The sequence below is a fragment of the Temnothorax longispinosus genome, chromosome 8 (genome assembly GCF_030848805.1).
Source record: "Temnothorax longispinosus isolate EJ_2023e chromosome 8, Tlon_JGU_v1, whole genome shotgun sequence".
In the NCBI taxonomy this organism is placed as follows: Eukaryota; Metazoa; Arthropoda; class Insecta; order Hymenoptera; family Formicidae; genus Temnothorax; species Temnothorax longispinosus.
This window is the reverse complement of record NC_092365.1, coordinates 2,826,872-2,841,392: the sequence shown is the minus strand read 5'-3', so window position 1 is coordinate 2,841,392 and position 14,521 is coordinate 2,826,872. Positions and strand designations below refer to the sequence as shown.

At 45.5% G+C, this 14,521-nt stretch overlaps 1 protein-coding gene and 1 long non-coding RNA gene across 5 annotated transcripts in view; one reads left to right on the top strand and one right to left on the bottom strand.

Annotated features, from left to right (window-relative positions):
- The window catches only part of LOC139817969 (uncharacterized), a 65,198-nt gene that overhangs the window by 40,554 nt on the left and 10,123 nt on the right, over nucleotides 1-14,521 (top strand). The gene's annotated exons all lie outside the window — the stretch shown is intronic.
- LOC139817966 (putative receptor-type tyrosine-protein phosphatase mosPTP-1) overlaps nucleotides 1-14,521 on the bottom strand; it is a 267,152-nt gene that overhangs the window by 247,651 nt on the left and 4,980 nt on the right. For 2 of the 4 annotated variants that reach the window (XM_071786317.1, XM_071786320.1), the window contains exons 1-2: nucleotides 9,037-9,468; nucleotides 5,335-7,457 (exon numbers count right to left, since the gene is read on the bottom strand). The exons of 1 other annotated variant lie outside the window; for it this stretch is intronic. In XM_071786317.1, the coding sequence (XP_071642418.1) occupies nucleotides 5,335-5,428 (94 nt within the window). In that variant the 5' untranslated portion in view covers nucleotides 5,429-7,457; nucleotides 9,037-9,468. Of the gene's footprint in view, nucleotides 1-5,334; nucleotides 7,458-9,036; nucleotides 9,470-14,521 lie in introns of those variants that run through there. One more of the 4 variants, XM_071786318.1, reaches the window with a different exon arrangement.

Below are 14,521 nucleotides of genomic sequence, written 5' to 3'. Positions count from 1 at the left end.
CGCGTATTTACGTAGAATCTCAGTAAATTTGTGTGTGTGTGTGAGGCACTCAGCAGATACATTTACAATATAACACATCCAAATGCCAATAGAAATTCAAGGATTTCGGAGCTACCTCAAGCGTAACTTGATTATATGTTTCAAAATATGCGAGTCCCACGTGTAGAACTCGGAAAGTAACGTAGGAGCTTACAATAATCAAATTCCTGAGAAATATTTGATAACACAATAACGCAAATCATATTAAATGCGGAATAAACTATATATAGCTGTAATGGAATACGATAAGAACTTTCAATCTGCGTATTTTACTCCGAATTTTACTCGGAGTTTAAACAATTTGACCTAGACATAACAAAATAATGTCAAGATAAAAATACTTCCCTAGAAAAAAAAGCAGGAGAATTAACGACAGCAGAAGAAATAACAGAAAGATAAAGCCATATCGATTGATAGGTCATTATGACTAAATGCGTTAATAATAAACTAATAACCGACATGAATAAAATCGTAGGAATTTGAAGATTATGTGTTATCGCTTCACGAAAAGTAGACATATAACGCGACCTATATGGATAAAAAACTCGACTCAAGGTTCATCTATTTCGCTCGCAAGTCATTACTTCACGGTGCATTGTCTCACGAAGCAATCTTCTTTGAGACCAGCTCGCGATCGTTCACCAGAGCTACCTCAATCGATCCGTTTCGCGTATTTGATTTTCAGCATCCGCCATCATATTACCCGATTATCATTTCTTCGTCCCTGCACTTTGCACCCCAATATCTCGATTGTCGCTTTTGCGGAACATTCTCGCCCGGAGTTAACCAAGCTTCCCTCGCGGAGCCATGGCATTGCGCATCCTGTCTATTTCTCCATGTGCGCCAGAAGGATGAGGGCGTCTAATCGTCCTCGAGAAATTCAATTTCGACGATGCCGATGGCCAGCCTAACTCCGAAAGACGCATTGGTATCCAGGTCAAAGACCTAACCTACCGCAGCCCTCTCTCGCGTACTTCGCTTCGACCAAAACTGCCAGGCCACGGCGACGACGATCGATATACTCGCGTTCCGAGAAGCTCTCCTTCCGCGCGAGTTCAAGAATCTCAAAACTTTCACATCGATTTTCCTCGATCGCGATAACGTGTCAGGCAGTCGTCACGATCCTGACCCAGGGTATACGACACCTTCGTGCAGCTGCGGATTAATTGCGCTCCGTGGTAAATCGTGCTCGTCGCAATCGGCTATGTCACACTTGGAGGGATATCGACCTTACAATACGCGGAACACTGAAAAATTATATTCGCACGCAACTTAGTTACGACAAGTTGTATAACTTAAAATCAAGTCATAACTTCTTCATATTAACGGGAAACGTTTTCATTATTACTTCGAAGCTTGAAATAAAAGTGGAATTTCGCGCAAAAAGTAACAGAGTTTTAAGATAAATGATATTTTCCATACACAGCGTTTCAGGTCTTTTTAGCCAGTTCTTTCACAAAAATTCCTAATTAAAGAACTTTGAGAACTTAATCATATTTTTATTTCAAATTCATTTATCTTTAGCTGATTTGCTTCTGTTACAGCCGTGATTCTGATGTTACGAATATTTAATTCCCGCAGCCGGCAGCGGAGCATCGTAAAATCGAATGCTCCATATATTATCAAAGATTATAGTCGCGACAGACGTCTAGCAAGACGCCATAATAACCCTTGATAACATCAAGGGTGAAAATAATTTCGCTCCGGGTGTCCGAGGTGGATGCATATCGACGTGCGTTTGACGTCGTGGATTAGACGCCTTACGTAATAAAGTGCGAACTCGGCCGGCTTATTTACGCGCCAGGGCGCTAACTGCTGAGTATACGAAACGTCTTTTGCATTTTCAATGAAGTTGTCGGGTGCAACGCCTACGGAACACCGACGGCCAAGTGAGAACAACGACAGCGGGACAAATTATTCTAACGCACGCCACGTCCGTGCTTTAGACGTGCGATATAGTCGCGAAAATTGCAGAGACGACGATACACGCAATCAATATAAACGCGCCCGAATTACACACATCTAACGACGACGGTCGAAAATTTAATGCGGCGATATTTATCTTTTCCGTCATTCTCACTCTCCCGCGCGGTTGGCAAACTCTCGTTACCGAAATACAACATTTATTTCACCGCGCGGGATTGCGGCTAATTGCGAAATTAGTTTCGGATTTTCATACACCAGCACTACCGTTATCCAGTTTGTTCCAACGACCCAAAAGCCCAATTCATGACAAAATAAATTTATTCCGTGGCCGAATCCACGCCACGGCAGGTACATATTCCGCTCGTCTAATTTCTGTCACTGACGAATTCCATTAACCGCTTTGAAACATTTAGAACGACCGAATTCTCGGACAAGGATCTTCCGGACGGAAAATCGATACCGCTGATTTCCATGGACGATATAGGGAGTGCACCCTCATCCTCGGATCGTGATCGACTTCGGTTTCCGTGCCGTTGTGCTCTTAACCAGCCAGCGGGACAGCGGTTACGCGACAGTAAATTCTTGCGTGGTTCGAGAATACGTAATTGGCCAATACACGAACGGACGAGGAAAAGGGAGTACGAGAGAGAGAAAAAAGGAGGCGGGAGGGAGGAGAGAGAGAAAGAGAGATAAGAGAGAGAGAGAGAGAGAGAGAGAGTATATAGAAATATGGATGGCGAGCTTTCCGACAAGGCGGTAATGTTGGACCGTAGCAAATGTAGCCGTTAATTGCAATTCCCATTTACACGAAAGTCGGACGTACGGATATGGCGCGTGTATGTAGGGAGCGTGTAACGCGTTCACGCGACTACCATGTGAGGATGCCAGTACACGTTAGCGGCGGCGCACGTGTTACGGGTGTACGTACTTATATACGTAGGTACGCCACATACCTTAGGTTTAATTCGCAGGGCGCGGTACCACTATCTCTTCCGTGCCACGACCTTTCTTCCACGCACGATTCATTTATCCCGTTCCCGCTGCCGTTGCCGAATACCATGGGCGTTACATTCGGTTGCGGGGCGCGCGATATTCCGTCCCGTAAGTGTTCATTAGGGCTGACGGGGTATTTTTCGCAGAAACGTTAATGCGGCGACGGCGACGGCGATAGTAGATTTATACGAAAAGCCGGAAGGATGTTAGGTCCCGATGATGGTAGCTAGCATAGCGTGGCCGGGCGCGGTTTCCGCGTGCGTCCCGACGGTTTGACACACATTAATTAATGGTCCCGCGCTATCTGGGTTACGCGTTGATTCATAATTAATCTATACGACGATAACGTAACATTTAATATTCGCATACGTCGCCGGTGCAGCCGCGCGGATGAAAAATGTGTATCGCATCGGTGAACGCGTCGCGCGTATAGCGTCATTATATGATACCCGTACCGAAAATCATCATCAATCTGTATCGTCGGTCGCACACTTTCTACCCTGTCGAACACGATGACGTTCTACACGCCCCCGATCAATCAGTAATGTCGGCAATCACGCGCGCGACGCTAAGTTAATACCGCTTGCCGTTGCCGTTACCCAGCATCACGATACACGATATTTCGCACCGTCTTCCCACGTCGTAAGAATAGCGCCTCGCCGGCTAGCTCCACGTACCATCGGCAAGGAGATACAAATTGAAAAATGTGAACTCGACTCTCCGAGCTGCCGAGCTTGAGAACGCAGCTCGGAACGCGCGGCGGGCGTGGCGTCTTCTTCTTCCACGAAGTAACATCCACTTTTACTCTGGCTTCTCCTTTATGCGTTCCGCTACCTGGGCAAACCAGGAGGAAGCGAAATAGGACATTGTAAAATTCTCCGAACGACCTTTGCACCGATTGCGGGATTTAAACGACTACCGCTCTGCCACGAGGACCTGCCGACTCTCTTCCGAGACGCGTTCTCCAAGTCGTATATTTCTCATTAACGAGTTAACGACACGCAAAACATCGAGAGAGCTCTCCTTCTCACTCCGCGTGCTTTTCCAATCGATATTAATTCCCGGATATCTCCTCAAAACGATATATGCCGAAAGGTACTTTCGCGCTTACGCCGAACGTGTTAATGAAAACTAAATACGTGTGTCTATTACCTCCTCTCTGCTTCCGTAGTACGGAATTAATTCAGAGATAATACGATCTTATTGTACTCACGCTCCTCAAAAAACTTACGAGTTTATACGGCTTGTAGAAATTCAATATGTACGAGGATGTGAGAAAAATTACACAAAAAATAATGAAGACAAATTAGTGGGTTTAAACATACAGCAACGTGTAAATACGATATATAATGATATAAAGTTTATAAATGATATCCATGGCAGATTGATGAGACAGATTAATGGTTAAATACGACAATATGTAAATACATTAATGACATAAAGTATATATGAATATCATCCCTGGCAGATTGATAGAACAACGGGATACCGGTGTCACAGTTCGTTATTCTAACAGCTCGGAATTAATCCAAAAAGTCGAGACGATTCGCCGGGGAGAATAAATGCGCCGTATATAATTCTTTTATTTTTCGCCAACGAGATATTCGCGAATTTTCATTATCATTAAAACCGCACGTACGTTAAGAATTCAGACCATATATTTCCGCGTATTTGCGTTAGCGTGGAAAGTCCATCGCGAACGTTAATTAACGTTTTCACAATTTCCCATGCTATGAGTTTGCACCGGTCAACCCGGAAAGCCTTGCACAATCGAACTTTTGTAACGAGGCTTTCGATTTTATACTAACGTTGCTTTGTCGGCGTTGCGGGCCAGGTCCAATTTTTTTCCATTTCCATTTGTTTGCAACTTTACACGTATTATTACCCCGCATACACAATTTCAAATATGCACAATGTTGATGCACACCCCTTCGCTATGCGTCGAAAACGATCGATATAACATTTATAGCCTATGCAGCGACCGGGAGTCAATGGCAGCATTTCTCCGCGAGACTATATTTACGAGCGGCGATCGAAAGGTTGAAGTAATTTTGATGTCACGTCTCGCGCGCGGCGACGCGGCGTTGAATAGCAGAGACACTGCAGTGTTTACCGGAAGTCTCTAGGTATAGTCTCTCGGCAAGTTCTTACGCGTAGCTGCTATTTTCCTCGCACTAAAAATAAGTTATTTTCCTTCTCCGTATCGATACTTATTTTTACGCGGCCATATTTTTACATTCTTAGTATTATATAAGTTTAATAAAGATCGTGCGAACGACCTAAGACCTAAGACCTCTCCTAGTTTATCGAAGCAAGCATTCGACAACAACCGTGTACCGTGTATCCTCGAACTAGATAGGTCGGACGTGTACTCACCATAAAGTCCCCCCGCTGTGGCAGCCTTGAAGACAACCCATATGAGATAAGCATAGATTATCCGGCCGCCCTTCCACGCATCCATGATGCCCATGGCTTTTATCGATGCCCCTTTCAGAACCACTTCGACCCTAATCTAACTCAATTGACGTTGATTAGAACCGCTCACGCACTCCCTCGACTCACGTACACCTCCTCTCTCCTTCTCTTCCCCCCTCGTCCTGCCCACGGATCGTTTCAGATGCCTAAATAGTGTCGCCGTACCGACGAATTCGTACGGACTTCCGATAGTCGAGTCCGATCCGAAACGAGTATCCCACGCCGCACATATCTCCCTCTCGGCCGAATCGTCGTCTCTCTCTCTCTCTCTGTTATTCGAGGATCAGATCCTCCGTCCGTGCGAACAGCGGACCGGTCCACAGCAGCGCGAATTTTTACGGTACCGTGATAGGGCGCGATACCGCGTACATACAGGAAGTTTCGTTACACTTACGGATCAGACGTGTAACGACAAGCGTCGGGGGCACGAGATCGCGGGCACGCGATCTACCACTCGTGTTATACGTATATATATTCGCGCACTGCTTGAGAGAATGAGAATGAGCAGACGCGCGCGCGATATAAACGAAACCCGACGAGGGAGGAGTTACGAACAAGCGCGATATAACGGAGCCGACACTTTTCACATTCACTAGGTTTGTGTGCGTCGTGTTACGGGCGCACGGATACACCTAAGCGCACGATTGTACTTTAATCTCATTTTATTTAATTAATTTCAACCATTTGTTTTAAGCGTTCGTGGATTTTTTATATAGATTCCGTTTCTTCCTTATATTAAATTTTTTTAGCCTCGAGTCTATGAGCTTGCTTATATCCGTGAACTCCGATCTCACGGAAGTAAGAGCGCTCGTTTCTTTTGATCGATTCGCGAGCTGAACCAGATCGTCGGGATGTACACTGATACGGGAACGGGCAATATCCGCGATATCGCGCGGAATCCGTAACCTAATACGGCGATCAGAGATTGGATGTGCGCCATTGACGATACGCTGCCGCGACCGTTCGTGCGACGCACGGATCGCTTCAATTATTATAAATGAATCGCGGGAGCGAGAGATGCAACCGTTTTGCGCGGCGGGCTCTTTTTGGGATCTCTCAACCACGTCGTTCCGCCTCGCGTAATCGCGCGGTGGAATCAGCCCTCTGTGAAGAAGATTCCTCGGTATCGTTCAACGGAGCGGAACTAACGGCCGAACTTTCGCCGACGTTACGTCCGAAAGCATCACTCATAGGTAGAATCTTGCGCGGTCTTCCACGATGCACTTTGAAAATCCCCGCGAACTAACACTGCCAATTTTCCGGGCAAGCTGGCCCCCGAAGTCTCATTCAACTTCAGAAAACCAAACACAAGGAACTTCTCTTCCACCACTCGCAAAAAATTCCCAAAATTTGCGCGCCAGAGACAGTCCAGCGTTCCCTCGAAACGTTCACGACATCTTGTTGGAAACGTTCCGTTCCTTTTCTCGTCGCTTTCTCCTCGCTCGAATCACAGAACTCGCCGAGTCTCGCAGGTATCTCCCAACCCTCTCAAAATTTCATTTCTCGCTTTGTTCAGGGCTAAAAAGCGAGCGATTTGAAGTCGCCGTTGACCTCTCCCGGAAATCAATGCGAAAACCCTTGATCCGACGTCGACCTTCTTCTACATGACTACCGAATCTCGATATTCCTGTGCCTCAAAGCAATCTTTCATGTGCTGTCTAAACATTTTAAAAAAAATTTCGCCGAAGTCACGCCGGAGTCTTCTCCGCGTCGAGCGTTTCTCGTTCTTTTGTGTCAATCTATAGATTCAGCGAAACATTTACTCATCGATCGTCCGATTGCACTTGGGTACGTCCATCGTAATCGCGCCAGAGAGACCACTGACTGATCGCAAGTAAATCGGCCTTTGTTCCCTTCTTTGCGTTTCTTCCTCAGAAACGGATGGTGCCAACAGCTCGCGGCGCGTTAACATCCAAAGTTCAATCGCGGGCGAGCGTCGATACCTCGCGATACCGTGCAATCGCGGTATTTTAAACACACGTGATGCGAAGTCACGACGGATTACAGGCGTGTCGCGTGTATCACTGTAAAAGTAAAGCCGAGACTAGTCGATACGGAAAGTGGACTCGCGAGTTTGACTATACGGGTAAGAAGAGAACGAATGCAGGACGCGCAAGGAGTAGGAAGAAGAAGATATGAAGGAAAGAGAGAGGAAAAGAGAAGAGGAGAAAAGAGACGAACGGGACGGAACGCGCAAGGCGGGAGAGACTGTGGGGTACACACATTCACGGCTGGTCGTCGAACCGGTTTCCTTCTAGAGATCGCAACCGGCCAATTGGAAATACCACTGACAACGAGTCCGTCGACCAGCCGTTTTACGATCTCGCCGATCGCCGCGGCCGGAGATCCAGATAAAACACGACCGCCGCGTCGCGCTGAACCGAGTCGAGTCGAGCCGAGCTGGATACGGTCCGACGGGCGTCGATCGCAGGGAGCCTCTGCTGCCGGCAGAATCGCTAATGTGCCGGCGAGAGCAAGAATTTCCACGATGAATCGAGAACGAGTACACGCCGAGTTGACGTCAAGGAATGTTACAGATTCCTTTGCCGCCTGAGCTTGTTAGACCAGAACTCCGTGGATTTTAATAGATTAGCTAGAGGGATATATATACGAGTTGCTCTTTAGTTCAGAAAGAAACGATGCGATGTAGTTCGCTTTTTATTCAACTACCGTTATACCGCGTAATTATTAATAAATTGTAAAAAAAGCTCGGAAGTATATCACACAAAGTGGGAAGGATCTTATACAAAATGCAACAGTTCTCTCTCGGATTCTTTACGCTTTCAGAATGCAATAATCAAATTCTGCTCGCTGGTCCGCCGAAACTGCCACTCACGCCGGCTGCGCGATTTTTCAACATTCGACACGATCCAGAACTCGCGCGCGGATTTCGCGCGCATTTATTTTTACTTCCACTCCGACGAGCACATGCAAATACGCGCGGGCATGCAGAAATATTGTGTTGCGTCAGACTGCGATTAACGACTGCTACGTAAGCAGTAATACGTGTATTATTGATGCGGCAAGTATTGTCGATTGATTAATAAACATGGCTTTGCAGGGAAAACGATTATTAATTTATAACCCCCACGGGAAGACGACAAGAAACCAATTACGTCCGCTGAATTTTTCCACGCTCCGGGATACGTTTTCCGAACTGGCGAAATAAAATTAATCGGCCGCGCGCGCGCGCGCGCGAGTTTTTTGCGCTATCGAGAGGAAAGGAATGTACCGTCGGCGAAGCTCGAAGATGTATACCTTAAGTCATAACCGACGAAGTCGATATATAGAGATACTCGACAACTCCGGAGGTTCTTACGGAGGCGCGGGTACGAGGCAATGAGCGGCGATGCACAATACGCAACAAGAACGGTAATCCGACTAACTTTTAAGTGACACTCCGCTCTTTTGCTCTAAATTGGCTCTGAGCAATTACGCTCCGAGAACTCCTTAATGAAACCGGGAGTGGGAATGCACGGAGAACTATTGAAATACAAACGTCGATTAAGCAATAGGACTATTTAAGTTCATCTCGCTCTCGACCTACAATCGATCAAGATCAAGAGGGCTGACCCGGTTCGGCTCGACCGTCAATGAACGTACTCTCAGCATAAATTCCCTTCGTCTTCGACCGTACGTTTATTCTCAGCCATTGTCCGGTCATCGTTCAAGTGGGAAAAGAAACGATAAAAACATTGGAGAATGAAAAATGTAAGCGTGATCCTCGGGACGAGCTATCGTATTCCTTCCGGACGGCAATCGACGTAACTCTCCGCGCTCGAGAAGGACGCTCGACGTCCCGTGATCGTCACAGTGATAAGAAGCATCTTATCATGGCGTCATGTATCATATTTTTCTCGAATTTATTGTTCCCCCACATGCCCCCCCTTATGGATACTCCAATCCCTCCTCTCCGACAGTTCTCGTCGCACTGGACCCTAAGACGGCCGTTCGCGCCGCTCGGTATATTAGGATCGCTGACGGACGGACAGACGCGCGAGATCGGTAGAGGATACCGGAGACACGGAGGACGCCGCGACGCTGCGCGTCCCGCAGAATCACGATCCGCACTGGTACGCCATCGAGCGTTAGAGAAACTTCAGCAACCCTCCGACACATCCCGGCTCCCCACTCTTTCACTCACCGACCGAGTCGTATACACGTGCGGGGGCACACGCCTGTGTGAGTAAATTCGTACGTGCCACGCGTGGGCGTGTGCGTAGCCCCATCCGTTCGTGTACGAGCGACAGGAATACCCACACCGACGTAGACGCCATTCCAACGACGGTTCTCCAGCGATAGACTTCGCGCGCGCACACAGGGTTGGTCGAGGGGTATACGATCGGGTGCGCGAGCGCACCAGGGGCTAGCTCCCTTCCTCCATCGCTACCCTCCGCACCGCCACCACTACCGGCACATCGACACGCTTTCCGTCTTTCTCTCAAGCCCGACCGAACTGCGCGCGACCATCCCTTTTGCGCGCGCGGTGTTTTCTCCCTCATACCTCCTCTATCTACCTTTTTCCTCCTTTTTTGTTCTTCGGGGAGAAGGACCTGCATGTGCCACATGACAATTTCGGATGAAAACATCGTAGAGTGGCTACTAATCCGTTCAACGGATGGGGGGAGGGGATTCGGCAAGTAGCGGAGACCTGCTATCGGACCGGTAACAAGCACGCAAACATCCTCAGGTTGAAAAGGCGACTCTAAACGACGTAGCTCTCCGGATATTTGAAACCGAGAAGAAAGCCGTCTCTTCGACTTGGCCGGCGCAAAGTCGGTAAGCGACGACACCGGTGGTCGCCATCAGTATTCCGCGGCTGATTATCTACCGATGAGAATAAACGCGGGGCGACAGTGATAAATTGATAATGACACGTCGACTCTTGAACCGCGATGCGCACGGGCCATGTATCCCATGAGGTCGGGAATTACGCGGGCAAGACTTTACATCCGAGCGGAATAACAAGCGCAATAACGATAATAATAAATCAAATTTATCGCGCGACAAAGGCGAAGAATTTGTTAACTGAAGAGACAAAAAGCGAGAGAGAGAGAGAGAGAGGAGAGAGAACGAGAGATGGCGAGGGGAAGAAGAAACGTAGGGAAATAAATCGTTCTCTCGCGGAACGTAGCAGCGGGCCTGGCTAACCGGTTACGATACGGGAAGCGCGGGATGTGCGCCGTGGTCGCGCATGCTGCTGGCACGGCGAATAAAACGAGAATAATTCGAGCGCTATTGGATAACGTATCGCGATGCCGAGATGGAGAACGAAGAGCGCGTACAGCCCGCGCTCCATAGCGCGAGCCGTAGCTAGGAAATTGGAACTCTGGCTCGTCCACGGGAGTCGGAGCGAGGTCACGCTAGGGCCACCTAATCCAATGTTTTACAGGTTTACTGATTGCGGTAGAGTGCTGTACGACGCGACGCGGCCCTCGAGAGAGAGACAGGCGGGGACCCCCCGACCCTTTCCGACCTCGCTTCGATCTCATCCCGTTTCATTCACCCTCCTCGGTGGCATCCTACCTGCATCATCCCCCTCCCCCTCGTACCCATCTTCATCGTTCTGTCTCGCGCGCGGACGCTGCCCTAATTCTTCGACAAATAAACGCATCATTGGGCAGCCGTAGATTTACCAATCAAACCGATGCCTGCTTCCATACAGGACAGCGGAAACTCGATGCGGAAGCCGTGCGGAAGCCCGCACACGATTCGGAATAGCAATGAAAACAGACCTTTAAATCTGCCCGTATCTCGCTCGACATCCTCTACGTCTCGCCGTGATTCCCGATCGCCCGAATCTTTTTGGTCGGTCAACGTTCCATTAGTGGACTCTACGATACGACCTGAATTCTCTTTTTCAATGAACTCATTAACATAAAGACACATGCACACAACTAATGCGTTACTGATTCAAATGCAAATTTGCATTGCTCAAGAAGCGAAATTGAAGTCAAAGAAGTCTTTATCGAGTTTTTTTTACAGAAATCGAGATAAGAACGGTCGATAGTAATGGAATAGCTAACAAATAATTAATCCGATATTATTGATATTATCGAAATTCTTAATTAAATATCACGTGATGGATATTACATTGTGTAGTAATATTCTTCGCATCTGATGAAATATTATAAAGATACGTTTTTCTATATTCATAGATTGGAATACTTCGTTATTTTGTTAAATGCATCGCGTCGTCGCGTCTGCCATTGATCCCGTAACTTCTAATTCAAGAAGAGCAATATATTGCTTTAGTCGTTATCTCTCTTTCTTTCTCTCTGCCTTTTGCTTTCGCGCACCGAACGATATTCCCTTCCATCAAACGCTCCACTGCGTACGCGGAACATCTCGCATCAAAGATTATTAACGAACGCCATCGGTGAAAGAGACGCGCTTCGTTAAACCCATCGTGTTCATTAATCCGATCGCGAGGGAGGTACGTGCGAGAGTTTATAATAAAACTCTTCTCCCGACAGGAGAAGCGGGGACTTCCATACAGGATAAGTGGCGGAATCTCGTTTCTATAAATTGAAAGTATCGAAAAAAGTGGAACAACGCGGGAACGCAAAAAGAAGAGAACGATAATGGCCGCTTCTTGCATCGCGCTGAACGCTGCGTTAAGTTCGCGGGTAGACGGGTGGCGGATAGATGGGATGGATAGATGGAGAGATGGATAGATGGATGGATGAATGGATGGCCGGACGGACGGCCTGGACGGACGGACGAATGTCCTTGCGCTATCGATTACAAGGATGGCTTGCGCGACAGACAAGGAAAGAGCGGTAAAGTGATGCAGACAAATGGTAATGTCATTACTTTTATCTACGGTGGTGGCGAAATACAGGCCGAGAAACGCGAGTACTTCGTCCAGAATGAAAGGGAGGAAATTATAACGCGCAGACACGAGGACGAGAATACGTGAAACCAATGTAATTATATAGGTATAACATAATTGATGTTAGAAGATTACATTTAATTAGAGTATCGGATTGTATCGAATTTCCATAAATAATTTTCTATTGCACTTCTGAATAATCGCTTTTAATGGCGAATATATATTTAGGAAAGGATAACTTATATTCTTGGTGAATTTTTTCTTTTCGAAAGAAATTTGATTTATAAATACGTAACGAGTGTTTATTTATTTCGGGTAATTACGGACCATTTTTGCAACGAGGCAGGTATTAATGCTATGTTCATTTTAAAGGAGAAGAACTAGAGTTGTATATCATTTTGATGTCTCGCGGTTTCTCCTGATATGCAAAAATGATAGATCCCAGTGCGGCGGTTTACCCAAAGGGCAAAGAATAATATGCGGTTGGAATATATTATGAGCCGCGAAAAAAGCTTATAAAGCAAATCCTAAAAGACTCCATTGAATAACCTGCGAGAAGTCTCAAATAAACCACTTATAGTTATTATCAATTTATAAAACGTTCACCATATGCTCGTTATTATAACGATGTCACACACAATACATCGGTAATAAATTTTCACCATTGTTAAAATATATAATCTTTCTCTAAAGCTCATTTTAAATGATCTATAGTTTGCGTCAAAATTCAGGATAGAATTTTACTTATATAATACTTATATATTTTGTAGTATATATATGCATATAGCACAGCGCATAAAATTATAGGTAATTAATATCTTGTCACGAATTATAGATTATCTAAAGCCGATTTTTCAAATGCTAATATAATAATGATTTCTATTATAAATGCTGCATTCTTCTTCTTTTTACATTCTTTAAACAATTCTATTATTTCGTCTGCATCACGTATTGGTTTTCTTGATCTATCTGGCGAGATAATTATGCAACTTATGAATAATTGATTACACAAATTATCACGAACAGAATCGAGGTCCTCTACATTAATAATTGATATCGAGTATACGATTTGTATCACCTAATTGGATATGTTAATCGTATTTAGCCAACTGCATGAATATTAAAAAGACTACATTCGGTTAATGACACGTTTACATCGTTATTTATTTACGCGTTGTATTAAAAAGCCTGACGTTAATAATATGTCCGGAAGAGCAACGGTTTATTAATGCCCGTATAATGGGAGGCCGCCGCCGTGTACACACGCGTACACATTGGCTGTCTATAAATTATTTATAAAATTAACCGCATCGGTCCGTGTAGCGATCTCCTAAAATCCCCATGACGCGAGCGTTTCAGAGGATGTTGGGATCTCCAGATCTGCTCCCGACCGGAAGCACGTCCTAAGACGATCGTCGCCCATGTACCGGGGCCGGATTAGGTTATTTAGGTTCCCGTCATAAACGTGAAACCAATTCATCCCCTTTTGCTATACAGCACGCTGTCTAACCGTAAAACACAGTTTTTCACTATAAATTATTTCTTATGCATAATATCCGTGGAGGAATAAACGCAAGATTTTAAATAACATCGCATATTCAGGAATCAATAAAAGTTATTATGGAAATACCATATTCAATCAAATAACTATATGCTTCTTTTCATTAAATTTTTATATCCAAATCTGAACGCGTGAATGTGCGTGGTCTATGTATGAAAGAAAGATTTGCTGCAATTTTATCATTTTAAATTTTAAAAGACAAAATTTCTTTCTGAAAACATCTTTCCAAAAACTGCAACAGTTAGGTCGTTTTTATGAACAAAAAAGATAAAATTTAAAGTGATCAGCAGTTGCAAATATTCCTGTGCATAAAACTATTTTTAAAATATATCGAGTAACGCAAAATTTAAACAAGAGGTTAAATTTGTTTGCTCATTAGCGGGATACAGTTCATCCCTTATCGTTAACGAGGAAGTCATAGTATGTTCGTGCGTTGATTGGCAGTGCAACGAATTCGTTTATTGATTTGTTCAGCTTGCACTCCCAATATCAATATCGATATTTAATTGCGTCAATTATTTTATGCGGCATTCAGTTTGCGCAAAGGCGTGCAAAATTTTTTTTTTCTTTGTTTCTCAAACCTCTCACAAATTCCGGTTTGTTGATCACGCATTCGTTAATGAGCGGGTAAAACATAAAATGCCGAATCGTTATTTGTTGTCCGCGCGCACAGTTTTTTCCTCCTGGTAGCA